The 13,917-nt window shown below is 36.6% G+C and overlaps 1 protein-coding gene across 1 annotated transcript; it reads right to left on the minus strand.

Annotated features, from left to right (window-relative positions):
• Positions 1-7,332: 7,332 nt before the first annotated feature.
• Positions 7,333-9,210, minus strand: LOC113230980 (repetitive proline-rich cell wall protein 1-like). Its single transcript, XM_026465098.1, has 2 exons — positions 9,127-9,210; positions 7,333-8,298 (listed from the first exon to the last, which is right to left on the minus strand). The coding sequence occupies exon 2, from the start codon at positions 8,286-8,288 to the stop codon at positions 7,542-7,544; it is 747 nt and encodes a 248-aa protein (XP_026320883.1). The 5' UTR covers positions 8,289-8,298; positions 9,127-9,210; the 3' UTR covers positions 7,333-7,541.
• Positions 9,211-13,917: the final 4,707 nt, after the last annotated feature.

The raw sequence follows: 13,917 nt of genomic DNA on the forward strand, positions 1-13,917 counted from the left end.
GCACACACTCAACATAGCCCCGCACTAGGGAAACCCTGTGTCGTGGGTGCCATGGACAAACACATAGACAACCACAAGTTACACCCAAACTCACGAGATAAATAAATGTAGGCCATACAAATATTTCTCCCGGCCCGAGATCGAACCTGGGACCTCTACGTGGCATGGTAACCGTTCGGTCACGGAGACAGTTAAATTTGGAACGAATACGAATCGGATGTCGTGCGCAAACGCGCTTAATAATAATACTAATTCTTTATTTCGGACCATAAAATATCCATAGTATGTTAGTATAAGGACTTATATCAAGGTTAGTAATAATCAGTACAACTTAATTATAGTTCAAACTGGGCTACGCCCTTAACTTGCACTATCCAATGTTTCAGGATAGGACACCTTCCCGCTATAGCATTTAGGCTCAACTCACACTGGCGCAGTGTCGAAGCGTCGCGACGCGTCCTGTTTTTCAAGTACAACGCCTGGCGACGCACGTCGACGCGCGGCGACGCTTGATTCCATATTTGCATAACACAAATTTGTACCTTAATGATGGGAAAATAGAGATGAATATGGTGTAGGCGGAAAACATAACGCTTCGCGACGCTTCGACTCTGCGCCAGTGTGAGTTGAGCCTTAGGATGCTGTTAGTACTGAGGCTCACGCGACTCATCAGCGGGACAGTCTTTTTGCGCATAATGGCCTGGAAGCTGACCTTAGACTATCACGGGTTTTTTATGTACATAACATGATATTAAATGGATATCTTAAGTAGTATAACTCGATACTTGTTATGATATCTAGCATCATCATCACCTATCATATTAAACTATATTGTTACATATGATGTGAACAATATTATTTAATTTAGAGATCATACATTAGATTACAATTTATTAACTGCTAATAGTAGTTTATTGCCAGATAAAAACAAATGATGTTAAAGTTCACATTACTTAATGTTAGTCAGGCGGTCGTAAATAATATTAGTTACAAAAAAACATTGACTTTTTAGTTAATGTACCAGGCAACCACACGAATTACCTGATCTCAAAGTAGAGATTTCCTTGTAGGTTTTACTTATTACCAGAGCAACAGAATTTACTCCGGTGTACTACCCTTTTAGTAGCAGTAAAGCTCCTTGTAAAAGAGGTCGTGCAGAGAAGTGTTGCCACCTTACCTATTTCTGCCGCCAAGAAGTAATGCGAACGTTACTGTGGTTCTGTTTGAAGAGTATTGGTGAAATTACAGGCACAAGGGACTTGTCAACTTATGTCTCAGAATAACGGGCGCAGTAGCGGTGCTATTCAGACCTTTGAGATTTAAAACTCTGAGAGGCACTGCAATTGCTACGGACAGGCGTGTGGCTTACCACCAGGAGGACGACTTGTTCGTTCGGCCACTTGGTACCCTATAAAAAAACTACTTGGACCACTCAGAATCAATTTTGAAAAGTTTAGCACCAACAAATGGTCCTAATTGGTGGAATTGAAACCGCGACCCCCTCCATCCAACATCAACAGTGGGCCTCTGACCTGAGGTCGTCAAAGCAATCCAATTATATCCCCTTGGAGTTCCAGTTGAATGTTTGCGTAAAACTGTAGATGCCAAATTGCAATAGCGAACCACAAATAACTAAGTTGTCAAAACGGTTCAGCTCTACTGCGCACGCAATAAAACGAAATCGGCTGCTTTCTTGTTCTTACAAACTTTACGAAAACGTCGTATAAAGTTATGTATGAAAGAACATACACGAAAGAATGTATTCATAGATACCCAATTAATTCATAGTCTTCATTTCATAGTAATAATGACGCATCCGCAAAATGACAACTTTTCAATGAGAAAGGTTCAAAGATTGTAACGACGGGAGAGTAGGAGAAACTCCTTTTAAAGCATCTTGTTATTCAGACATAGCATGAGCAGGTGACATATAGGAAATGAAACTATTTTTCCGGATTTAAATCGCGTATATTTGTTTTTTCAAACAAACCGACGTTTCGGGCCCTTTTCAGGTCCCATGGTCACGGTTGACTGAGGTGGTACAGTCTTCAACCAGTTATGTCTAATATTGATGCAAACCACCCTATTTATTTCACTATAATTACAATAATTATTAATTAAATACTTTATTTTTAATTTTACAAAGAAACATTCCAATTTACGCTACATTAAGTTTTACAAATTATTTTATTGCATGAATTTTTATTAAGTTCAATTTATTATTAATTAATAATAGCAATTAGAATAAACTAAAACATATTAATTAGTATAGCAGTCTTATGCCTGTTTGGGATTTTTCATTAGAGGAAATACTGGATCCCAATTTGGTGGTACGGAGAAACCATCTTCCCTGTTGAAATTAGGATGTTTTTTAATTTCAATGGCCTCTCGCAGCGTCCTGAGTATATAACGGACTTCGGGGTTTGGGACAGTGTTTGTCAAACTTCATTGAATGTGTAGGTTTATCCATGACATGCTCGCAGACTGCAGACTTGTTAACGCGACGGTGTTTGACATCAGCTACATGTTCTTTGACGCGGGTACTAATACTTAGCTTTGTTTGTCCAATATAAGAGAGACCGCGCTCACAGTCAAGCTTGTAAACTCCTGCATCCTGTAAGGGGATGTTACATTTCACGGGTCTCAGGAACCGAGAAATCTTCTCAGGGGCTTGAAATAGGTCTTGATAGATGCACGCCTGAGGACTCTTCCGATCTTGTCTGTAACACCTCTCACGCAAGGTAAGATGGCAGGTCTTCACTCGACTGTTGGTCGTTTCACACGGGGCCTGCGGTATTGGCGTGAAATCTTCAACATATTCGAATGTGGGACTTGCTTTATATGCACCATGTGCTCTCTGAAACAAAAATTTGGCCACGGTAGCTAACTGGCTAGGATGGTGATGGAAATTACCATTGAGATCCCTATCTGTATGGTTTTCTTTCGAAATACAGTATGGCCTAAGGGTTATTAGGATTTCTTTTAATTAAAACATCTAAGAAAGCTAAAGTACCACAATTCTCTTGTTCCATAGTAAATCGGATCTTAGTACTAAAAGAATAAGATGGTCCAAGAAAGAAGAAACCTAAGAACTCGATAGTTGACACATAATTTAAAAAAAACTGTTTCACTTCTTATGCTCTAAAAGTACGTCAATACAGCCTTACGTAGCGGGAGTAAAGTGCATCCTTTAATCCCTAGGGAGTAAAAAGTACCTAATTTTTTAATTTACTTCGAGCGAACGAACATACTCAAACAGCCAGTTGTACGTTCGGTTTTAGTTCCGTGCCTTTTCCGCATAGACGGTGCCGCCATATTATTTTCCCACATTAATGCGTTTGCTGTATCTGTGACTGCTTGGATAAAAAATACCGCGAAATCTTCCGAATTTTGAGTCGTAATTTTGTTGTTAACGAGCTGATAGGCAGGCTCAGCAGCATGTATGCAGGATGTTACGTGGTAAGCACTTGTATAAATAACTTAAGTTATGCTGATGGCATGGTGCTGCTTAGCCCGTCGGTCAGTAGGTACGTTAACGCAGATGCTTGAGACTTGTGAGGAGTATGCCATGGCACATGGGTTAGAATACAACCCGAAGAAAAACGAGGTCATGGTGTTTAAGGCGGGTAAAATCAACCATATTATGTTCTTCCTATTATGTTAGTGTTCTGTTGAAGGTCACAGATATAGTAAAGTATCTTGGTCATATTTTAACAAGTGATCTAAACGATGATCTGGATGTTGAAAGATGAAGTTTTCAAAGCTTATAGTCAATCTTTTTACTCCAGCAACCTAAATATATTGTGTATATTAATTGTGTATAGCTCACGGTATTTGATGAGCACAACATCTTTTTGTATAATTCGATATTTCTGCACCTTTGTTGCAATAAGGTCACATCTGCAAAATTACAAATTTTCAAGAGAGAGGTTTAAAGATTTTACGCACGAAATTAATCGATCGAGAGTTATAAAATTTTCAAATAGGTACGAACATAATTTTCATTTGATAAAAGTGCTTCTGACGTATGATCTCATGTTGCTTTATTATACCCAAGATACCTACGATTGACTTAGTTCTGTGTTAATTCATTCAAATGTAACCTAAGCTGTTGTCGACTTTAATAAAATAAAACAAACCCCATATGTACGACAATGAAATAAAACAAACTCGTGGTGATAACTGATGAGTTCCAGTTTTAAAAGATAAGGGTCCTGGTGAAATTACAGGCACATGGGAGTTGTTAACATGTGTCAGAGTGACAGCCGCGGTGGCTATGCCCCTTAGGTCGCGTGTCGATACCAGGCGTAGGACTTATTCGTCCGGTCACTTGGTATCATAAGGAAAAATCTGGAAATTACCAAGAGATTTGGCTCTCCGAAACTTTAGGAAAGTGAAAAATCGGTGTAATGGCCTATTAGGTAAAAACTTTTCTTAATCGTGTAATCTCATTGACTGTAAAGTTGGAAATCTACACAAAGACAAATACGATGTAAAAGAAAAATGACTAAAAGAAAGAAACGCACCCTTGGTGTAATAAGGACACACCTGCAAAATGACAACTTTACAGGAGAGAGGTCTGAAGATTCTACAAACGAAATTGGTCGATAACTTATTGTGCTTAAACAGAAGAATTATAAAATTTCACATGTACGTCATTTGTTTCATGTAGTTCGTATCATTGTTATGATATACATGTGATGAAAGCACTTTTGACGTATGAGAACACTTTTATCATACCAAGGGTACGAAATCCCGCACTCCGGTCGAGAACGAACAACCAGTAGTAATAGGACAATAGGTCCAATTCCGACTCACAATATGCATTTGTGCAGTAGGACATACTAATGAAATTATGTTCAAATCGTACGATACATTTTCGCCGAATTGATAATGCTAACAGTATCTTTAGTTACTTGTATATTAATTTTAATTATCAGCAATATTTCTAATTCGATAATTTATTGTTTTGGCGACAAAGCTGTCTAATAACGATTTACTACTGCGGCTAAATGTTTAGTTATATTTATAAACAGTAGATGAAAATCAATAAAGAGTGTCATTACTGATAACAAAAATAATTCCTTGCAGGGTAGGTATAAGCGGATGGTCAATATGTTTATGTCTCAGAAAAGGCGACTACTCATTTGAGCAGAAATTGGGCTTAACTTCTTTCCTTGACCTTATCGCCCTTTGCGCTCAATGGTTTTATTAATAGATGGTTCATTTACTCGATATCATAATTCTTTAGTCTTTTTCCGCCTTATTATACAATTTTCATTGCAAATTATTAAAATCTTTAGTTAACTCTCACATGCTTTGCCATGAGTAGCTAAATGTGTAAATTATGATTGAATTACATTATAAAATTACGTTTATAAAATTGTCGCTTTTGTTTAAATTTTTTTTCACACAAAACAAGATATACCACAGATTCCAGGTTACATCCACATATCGATATACACGCATTACACCCAGCGGATTTCTGTTTGCTTTGTGTGGATTTCCATAAAACTTTATTCAGTATAAATAACTAAAAATATTAAAAAACTAAAAACATTTTTGTTTAACAGTCGATTACACGGATGCAGATTCAGTTTCAAAATACTTTAACAATTACAGCCATTTCATTAAATAGTTTTTACAGTCGTGATAATTCATTGCATAAACTGGTATTAATGAAATAAATGGACAACATCACTGTATACGTTGCTCTGATTGTTTATTTATTTTTTTATTAAATAAATAAGTGCGCATTTGACTTCCATCTCACCTGATGGAAAGTGACGATGAAGTCGACGATGTAGCATGCACACCTAAATATGCCTATTCACTCTCGCCTTGAAAAGGTGCAAGTTATAACGTTCAGGGAACAAGTCTGCCGGCAGTGAATTCCAAACTAAGTAACTAAAGCACTTGTATTATGGAAATCGGAAACAATTACGATACCACAAATATATAGAAAGTTATATACCATATAGAAGGTTAGTTTTTCTATATTAACTCGGCCAGGTATCGAACCTGGGATCTCAGAGGTGGCGACACCATGAAAATCCGGTGTGCAAGCCACTCGTCCACGAGGACGTAAATCCAGTATTAATTAATTGAGAAAGAATCACTTATAAGCAAAGTGAATGTTGCATACGGAGGTTTTATTACATATATACATACTTGGTACTTGGTGCAACGAGCTGGTATCCGCAACTCGACGACACATATATACATATTATATATAACTATAGTACACTGTTTATTAACTATAAGTAAAACGACAAGATCAACCAACTAGGACCCAACAAATAATGACTGATGGTCTATTGAAAATCTTTTCTTCCTTTTATATTGTTTATGTAGGAATAGAAAAAACACAGTCATTCAATTTTTGTTATAAATTTTTGTAGAAAAATGTTTAGAAACAACCCAACCAAAGATGTCAATGGTCAATAGCTGTTGTCAGGGCTCGTATTGCTTCCCTTTAGGACACACTGCGTCCTTCCGATAACGGCGCATACTGAGAGCTATTTCCATGTATTTAGTCTAATTTTTAAGTACCACCGCGACATAAACAGAAAGAAAATATAATAGATAGTTCTGTGTAGCTATTTTCAGTTCAGTAGTCAGTACCATAGACAATAGACTAAAAAGAGCGCCTTTGTGATATTTTTTTTTATAATACCAAGTGACGATACGGTCTATGAAATTGTAATTGACAAATTAAAGTAGAATTAGTAGAATAGATTGTGTACTAAAGTACCTGTAAATAAGGAATTACGAACGAAACCCTATTAGAAAACCCTTTTGGAGTCAAGATTCGTAATTCTCGTACCTACCGCCCGTGAAACATACAATGTTTTTCATCACACTTGCACGTATAAAAGACACTCAGGACTTTTTCTTCTCATTACCGACCATCTTTAATGAGAAGAAAGAGGTCCGAGGGTTTTATTTGGGGCATTATAGTCAAGTTCGCCTGCCTGCAATCATACTATTTACGTGCAAGTGTGATGAAAAAACTATTATTATTATTGTTAGCACATGTGCCTATTTAACATTACACATTGTACATATTTGAATATAGGGACATACAATTTATTCCTGCTGATGTTTGGATGAGAGGCATTAAGCCCATATTTGACAAGAAATTATGTAAATTGATAAACTGTCCAGTGCAGCAATTGTGTCAAGTTGGAAGATGCTAATGGCCCTTGCAAAGTTTCGCCAAACCCGAGAACGTGCCAAAGTCAGTTGCACTTCTTGTATAGTTAACACACTCACAGTAGATGTGTTGTCTTAATATTACAGGGTTACCATTTAAATATTCAATAAAAATCATTTTTAAACAAACAAGTCTTTTTAATATATTTACGATATTGAAACGTTACAAGATTTTTGTGGAAATTAATGGAAATTGCAAATTTGAAAAGTTATAAGACAAAGTGTTCGTTGCCATGAAGTTCGATTTTATCCATTTGAAACGTCTTGTTGTCACCAAAACTTTTACATAGAAATTTGACATAATAGACGTATAAATCTTTCACTTTTTACATGATTTGCTTGATAGATTCTTGCTGAGTACCATTGGTAAGATAGTTAACTATCACGTCGAACCAGTTCTGCAACGTACCCATGATGTTGTAATCACTAGGACCATTCACCGTGACATCTACTATACCGTCGTTATAAATCACTCCAGAAGGAACTGGAAGAACTTCCGTAGGTGTAAATTCGTCAGGCAAAACAATAATATCAGGATCAACTGGACTCACAACTTCAGGGCCTGGAGATGGAGGCAGAACAACGGGTTCAGGTAAAACCACAGGCTTAACTGGTTGGGGAAGAACTACAGATTCTGGTACAACCTCAGGTTTAACTGGTTCGGGTAGAACTACAGGTACAACCTCAGGCTGAATAGGTTCAGGTAAAATAACTGGTTTGGGAATAATTGCGGGGCCTACTATTTCTGGTAAGACTATAGGCTGGGGAATGATTTCAGGAGGAACAGATTCTGGTTGAACAATAACCGGATCTGGCACAACAGGCTTGTTAGCTTCAGCGGCAATGGCAGCTTCGATTATTCCAGCGGTCGAGAAAGGATGTAAAGGATTATCAACAGCTACAATTTCACCATCAATTTGCTTCTGTACATCAATCCTCAGGATGTTGTCCACGTCCAAGCCATGCCCCTTGGGTACACCGTTTACGATCACCTCAACTGGATCGCTATTAGGCTCAGGGACTGGGACAGCAGTAGCTGCAGCTAACAATACTGTCAATATCAAAGCTTTCATTGTAGCTGACCTAAAAATAAAAGTAAAATATTATTATGTTGATCGTTTAAATATTTTCACTAGATACTTTTATACTAGTATTTTATTGTTCTAAATAAATGTTAGGGAGATAATTTGTTTTTATTTTATATAATTAATTTTAACCGTTTCACGTGAACAGTGAAACTGTAAATCTGTCATCGCGTCAAACAATGTCAGTCAATGTCAAGTTATAGAACTTCACATTGATTGACATTCGATTGGCAAAACGGATAAAGAGAATAAAATCATGTAAATTCGTATCCACATGTTAAAGTTCAGATATGTATAATACCTACTTAGTTTTTTTTTTCTTGATAATTTTTAGTATTAATCACTATGTTTCCCTGACTCAAAAAACTGTATAACAAAATATCAATCTCCGATTACACATTGTGAATTTGGCGGCTAAACACCCTTTATTTTTTTTCCATCTTCTAACATTTTACCTCTGGGTTTATTTTTTCCATCTTATAGGATTCTGAGTTTTTTTTTTTTAAGTTTGCTTCCCTTTATTTAGGTAGACAAAATTTCTACTATACAGCCTATTCATACATATATTAGTATATTTTTCTTATTTTGATGAAAAAGGCGACAAACTGTTCATAAATAAATCATTTCATATGTCATAGAGGGTTCATGATTGAGTTGTTTATGCCAGGTCATTTTCAAAAACCTTGAGTTATATTTGGAAAGGAAGGAAAAAATTTCCTTATTCATTTTTTTGTTTCTCGAATATAGGATAGCATTTAACAATTACAATAGTTATCCATTTTTTTTTAAAGTAACGTATGTAGGAAATCAAATAAAGCCGCCTCACCTGGGATTCGCTGTCGGGAAATCGTTTTGCTGTATGCCGCCGACTGAATCTAATTGCCAAACAAATGGTTAATAAAGCAGGTGATAAGATAGATACTCAGTGTTCAACAGTGAACACGCACATTATTGTTAATCTGGCAATAAAAGGATTGACTAAATATCAAACTACAATAAAACCTCCTGAAGTTGTCGATATAGTTTTACTGCCCGGATATGGTTCGACCGGGTTTATTGTACCTTCCGCTGCTTCGCACGGAACGAGAGGCGTAATAGTACAGAAACAATATGGCGCATTAAACGCAAAAACGAAAGTACCGGCACGCTATGATGACTGTTTTAACGTTTTTCCGCTCATCAAGTTTCGTATTAATTCACAACTACGTTGAAGGAGGTAATTACTGTACATTGTCGTCAGTGGTGACGTGCAATAAAATTTATAGATGTACAATTTTACGACACTACTCGGCATTTGTTTTTCGAAATTCGAAATAAACTCTAATACGATCGTCACTTATGGGATCGCTGGCCAACACAACTTCTACCTCCGACAAACTCGCGTTAAAGCTCTATGCAAAACAAGCAGTTTCGAATTGACGACATATTAAGTAACCATTTTTATTTGCGTTTTATTAAAACTTTTTAATCAGCTACCCATGAAAACTTATAGATGCGACTCGCATTAGATTATATTTTTTCGATAATGAATTGAGATTTGAGCTCACTATTGTAAATTGTCAAAACAGCCATCATAGCGTGCCGGTACTGTACACAAGTTGTCTCTATAATCAAAAGTTATCTGTGTTTATTATATAAACTTAAATAACAAAATAACAACTGTCCTGTCATAAATATATGATACGCAGTTGAACCCATAACAATTTAATATTATTTTTTTCTCTAATGTACAATAACCACGTAATATCTCACCAGCTACATGGAATGGACGTGTCGTCCAATTTAATCTTCAGCAGATACATAGAATCCATGGCTAAAAATGCAGCCAGGTAGCATGACGTCCTTTCCAAGGTGAGGCGTTACTTCACACCGGGATAGTTGCTTCAACTGTACCAAGCATAAACAATACCAACTGACACCTTGGATTTAGTTGAGAAGCGTATCAAAACGCTTATGGGTAACTTGGATTTAGTAGAGGTGAAGCTGCAGAACCTTCAATACCGCCGTAAAATTACCTGCTTATCGTTCGTTATTCTACAGAATATTTCACAAAGTGTGCGATGGAATTGGATGTTTTAATTCCACCTTCCCCTTTCCATCACCATTGTCATCATCATATATATATACGCTTGCTGACGCAAATATGACCCGAACGGCAACCGCGCAACCGCGACATCCGCGTGAATGCACCAAACAGATGACATGACAAAAAATACACTTGTTCGCCAATACGACACCGTTTTTAACAATAATTTCACTTATTATGCACTCTTTTCTTAATTTAATACTTTACAGTTATGATATTCGTAATTATATCACTATTTATTTAGTTTAAATCATATAGGAAAGGTTAAAAGTAATTTATAATACAAATTTTGCGCTCACAAAAACAATACAGGTATTAACTGTCCCATGTCAAAGACCATCCATTTTGGTCTGAGTATTCTGGATTATGGTTGTTTTGGTATTCATAGTACAGGAGATTGGGCAGTAGTTTGGCATTTTCCCCCCTAAATACTTTTCTTTGGCATAGCTTCCAAGAAAATGAAATCTAACAGATATGATTGAGATACAAAAACACTATAATAAGTATCTCATTTCCACTACTTCGGGAAGTTTGCCTTACTTTTTTACAATTGTGAGATCTTGTACCTACCCGTAATCTATTACGACTCCGTATATAATTACCTCCATACGAAGGTGTGCGGACTAAGTAGATGTCATGTGTGCGGCTGTGGCGTATGTAATAGGATCCACTCATCTAATGTCACCGCCGGAAAAAGGCTGCGACGCTGATTGTCAGTGTACCCTAAATATATATATACATATATTACTACTACTGCTTCCGTGGCCGTATCCATGGCACCCGCGATTCAGGATTTCCCTAGTGCGAGGCTATGAATGTGTCCGTTATTTATTTTAAGAAATATCTGAGGTTTTGTTTGATGTTATTCGCGGACAGGAAAGGCTTACACGCAAAAAAATTTGTTGTTTTGAGAAAGGCCGTTATAATTATAGAATCTTTTATATAGATGACCAAGATGTCTACAGGCGTTACAGTGCAAACATCTCATCCTAAATTTGGTGCATTCAACCACATGCAATGCCTACATCTCTTCCAACATGTACGTTCTTTAAGTCATATTGTATTATGCAATAGAGAACACTCATTCCTAAGATTTACGACTAGTTTGTTTAATTAGGATTGCTTAGCGTCGGCTTAATTCGTGACGTGAATTTTTGAGTAGGCACAAAAAGCAGACTTAATAGAAATAATTATATATAAATAGAGGAGTTATAACTTCGAAACCTTTGTCTCCCTATTCTATCTATTTATGCCCTTTTTTCTATATCTATAATTTATGTCCGTCTGTGGCGTCTAAGCTCCCAAATGACGGGACTGATCGTAAAGAGGTTCTTTATAGCCTAGCCTTTTTTATGATACCTAGTGATCGAGTCAACAAGTCATGCACCTGGCAGTAAGCGACCCGCCTGTCCATACCAATTGCAGTGCCACTCAGAGCTTTAAGTCACAAAGACATAGCCTGAGATATAAGTTGACAAGTGCCATGCGCTTGTAATTTCACCTTATCCTTTTAAACCGAAACGCAGTAACACTCTCATTATTGCTTGGCAACAGAAATTGATAAGGTGGCAGTACTTGTTGAATATAAAATTGTCTCTGCCATTACGCTTTGAAAAATACATTGTTCTTTTTGTTGACACGTGGATAAGATGGATATTTGTTTAAATACAATACTTATTGTACGAAAAGATTTATTTCATTTATAGAAGAGTAGTACATACTTCCCTAGACTCTCTTTCACAGGAGCTCTACTGCTACTAGCCTGTTAAAAACCGTAAGGGTTGTCCAGATTTTGTTAGGAGAAGTTTTTTGTTTTCCCCAATGAGGAACACGGAGATGAGTATCATATTGCACTTTTGTCTTACTATCCACTAAACTGTGCAAATACTGCAAAGCACATTGCACACTAGGGTTTGCAGCGTTCTAAAAACTGTACACTGGCAACCAAGGTCATCTACGATGGAGTCGATTGCACAAAGTTCCTAAATGAGTTATGTACCAGCTCAACAAAGCTTTTAACAAATCTCCGTAATCTGTAATGTCTCACTTTCCAAGAGCTTTAGAGGAACTCTGCTTATTAATTCTGTTGCGTCCGTACTTTATAACACTATGCAGCGTGCATGACAATCATTACAGCCTACTATAAAGATGCTGGTACTCATAACTTACCACAAATACGAATTGCATAACGGTCAGTCTATAAGCAGACCTTGTGTTTGTTGTCAGTGAAGCAGTGAAACACTGTGAGGTTCTTACCATGTGTCGTCCCTAAACGTCTCCAGGTCTCTCAAGATAGAGTCTGGCATACAGTTTTATTAACAAGCTTTCCTGATCGTTTTTGCAAACGAGTTTCCGAAAACAAAAGAAAGAATTTTGACTTGTGTTAGCTTTTGGAGTTCTTAGGTTTTCCCGATAGTTACATATAGGAACTAAAACTACTTTTTCGGATGTATTTCATTATATTTTATTCTTTCTGAATGTCACTCTGCCGGGACTACGGGACCTATAGAGTGCTCAAAACGTATGGTTTGTTTCAAAAAAAAATAGGCGCAATTATATCCAAAAACATTCTTTCATGTCCTATTGTGTTAAGTTGTTAAACTATATTGTATCGATACTCTCCAAAAGCATTATCATCAACGTTTATGATATGGTAATATCATAAATGGTTATAGACAAATTAAATTACTGTTTAAGATTAGATTAAAGTACAGGAGTAGACAAAATATATTAGAAATCGTTCAAATGCCGTCAAATAATTTTATTGGTACCGTTTATAATACCATTAGTAATAACCGGTATTGACTATTTTCATTCGAAAAATCTTTAAATTTGTATTCTGAAAAGTTGTTATTTTGCAGATATGGACTTATTACATCATGGGTGAGATATATAGTAAAAACTTGCACAACCGAAACGATGAAAAAATGGCGACTTCAAAAATTGTTAAATGTTTAATGTTTTTGGTAGAAAACGCATAGATTTCCTAAAAAATATCTCGCATTTCGCCCATTTACGAATTCCCATGTCATCGCCAGCTTGGCAGTATTCCAACGCTGTATAAATATTCTCGATTTTAAATCTACTTGGCATGACTTGCAAAAATGAAACCACTCCCAACAAAACTGTAGCGCTGTCGCCCTTATCAACGCACCACAGCTGAACATAGTTCTCTTTTTGAGAAAAGGTTATTATAATTAACCCTGGAATGATAGAGGTTGGGCACTTTACAATGTCTTCAAATATCACCCTTTTTCGACTAGCAGGTGAAACTATAGGGTATAAGAAAAAGTTTTTAACGTACTTCAAAACTAAGGAGAAGTTATCAATTTGACTTTTTTTTGTGTGTATGTTACGCGTTTATTCCGACATTTGTGAACCGATTTTGATGATTCTTTTTTGTTGGAATGGGGGTACCTCAGTAATGGGTCCTTCAAATTTGAAGAAAATATCCTACTTCTAATAATAATAACGCACACGCTCAACATAGCCTCGCACTAGGGACACCATGTGTCGTGGGTGCCATGGACA

The sequence above is a fragment of the Hyposmocoma kahamanoa genome, unplaced genomic scaffold (assembly GCF_003589595.1).
Source record: "Hyposmocoma kahamanoa isolate Upper Pololo Valley unplaced genomic scaffold, ASM358959v1 64, whole genome shotgun sequence".
Classification (NCBI taxonomy): Eukaryota; Metazoa; Arthropoda; class Insecta; order Lepidoptera; family Cosmopterigidae; genus Hyposmocoma; species Hyposmocoma kahamanoa.

Bases quoted from the DNA above. Each gene is read 5' to 3' on its own strand.
- LOC113230980 (XM_026465098.1), bottom strand. From the start codon at position 8,288: ATGAAAGCTTTGATATTGACAGTATTGTTAGCTGCAGCTACTGCTGTC.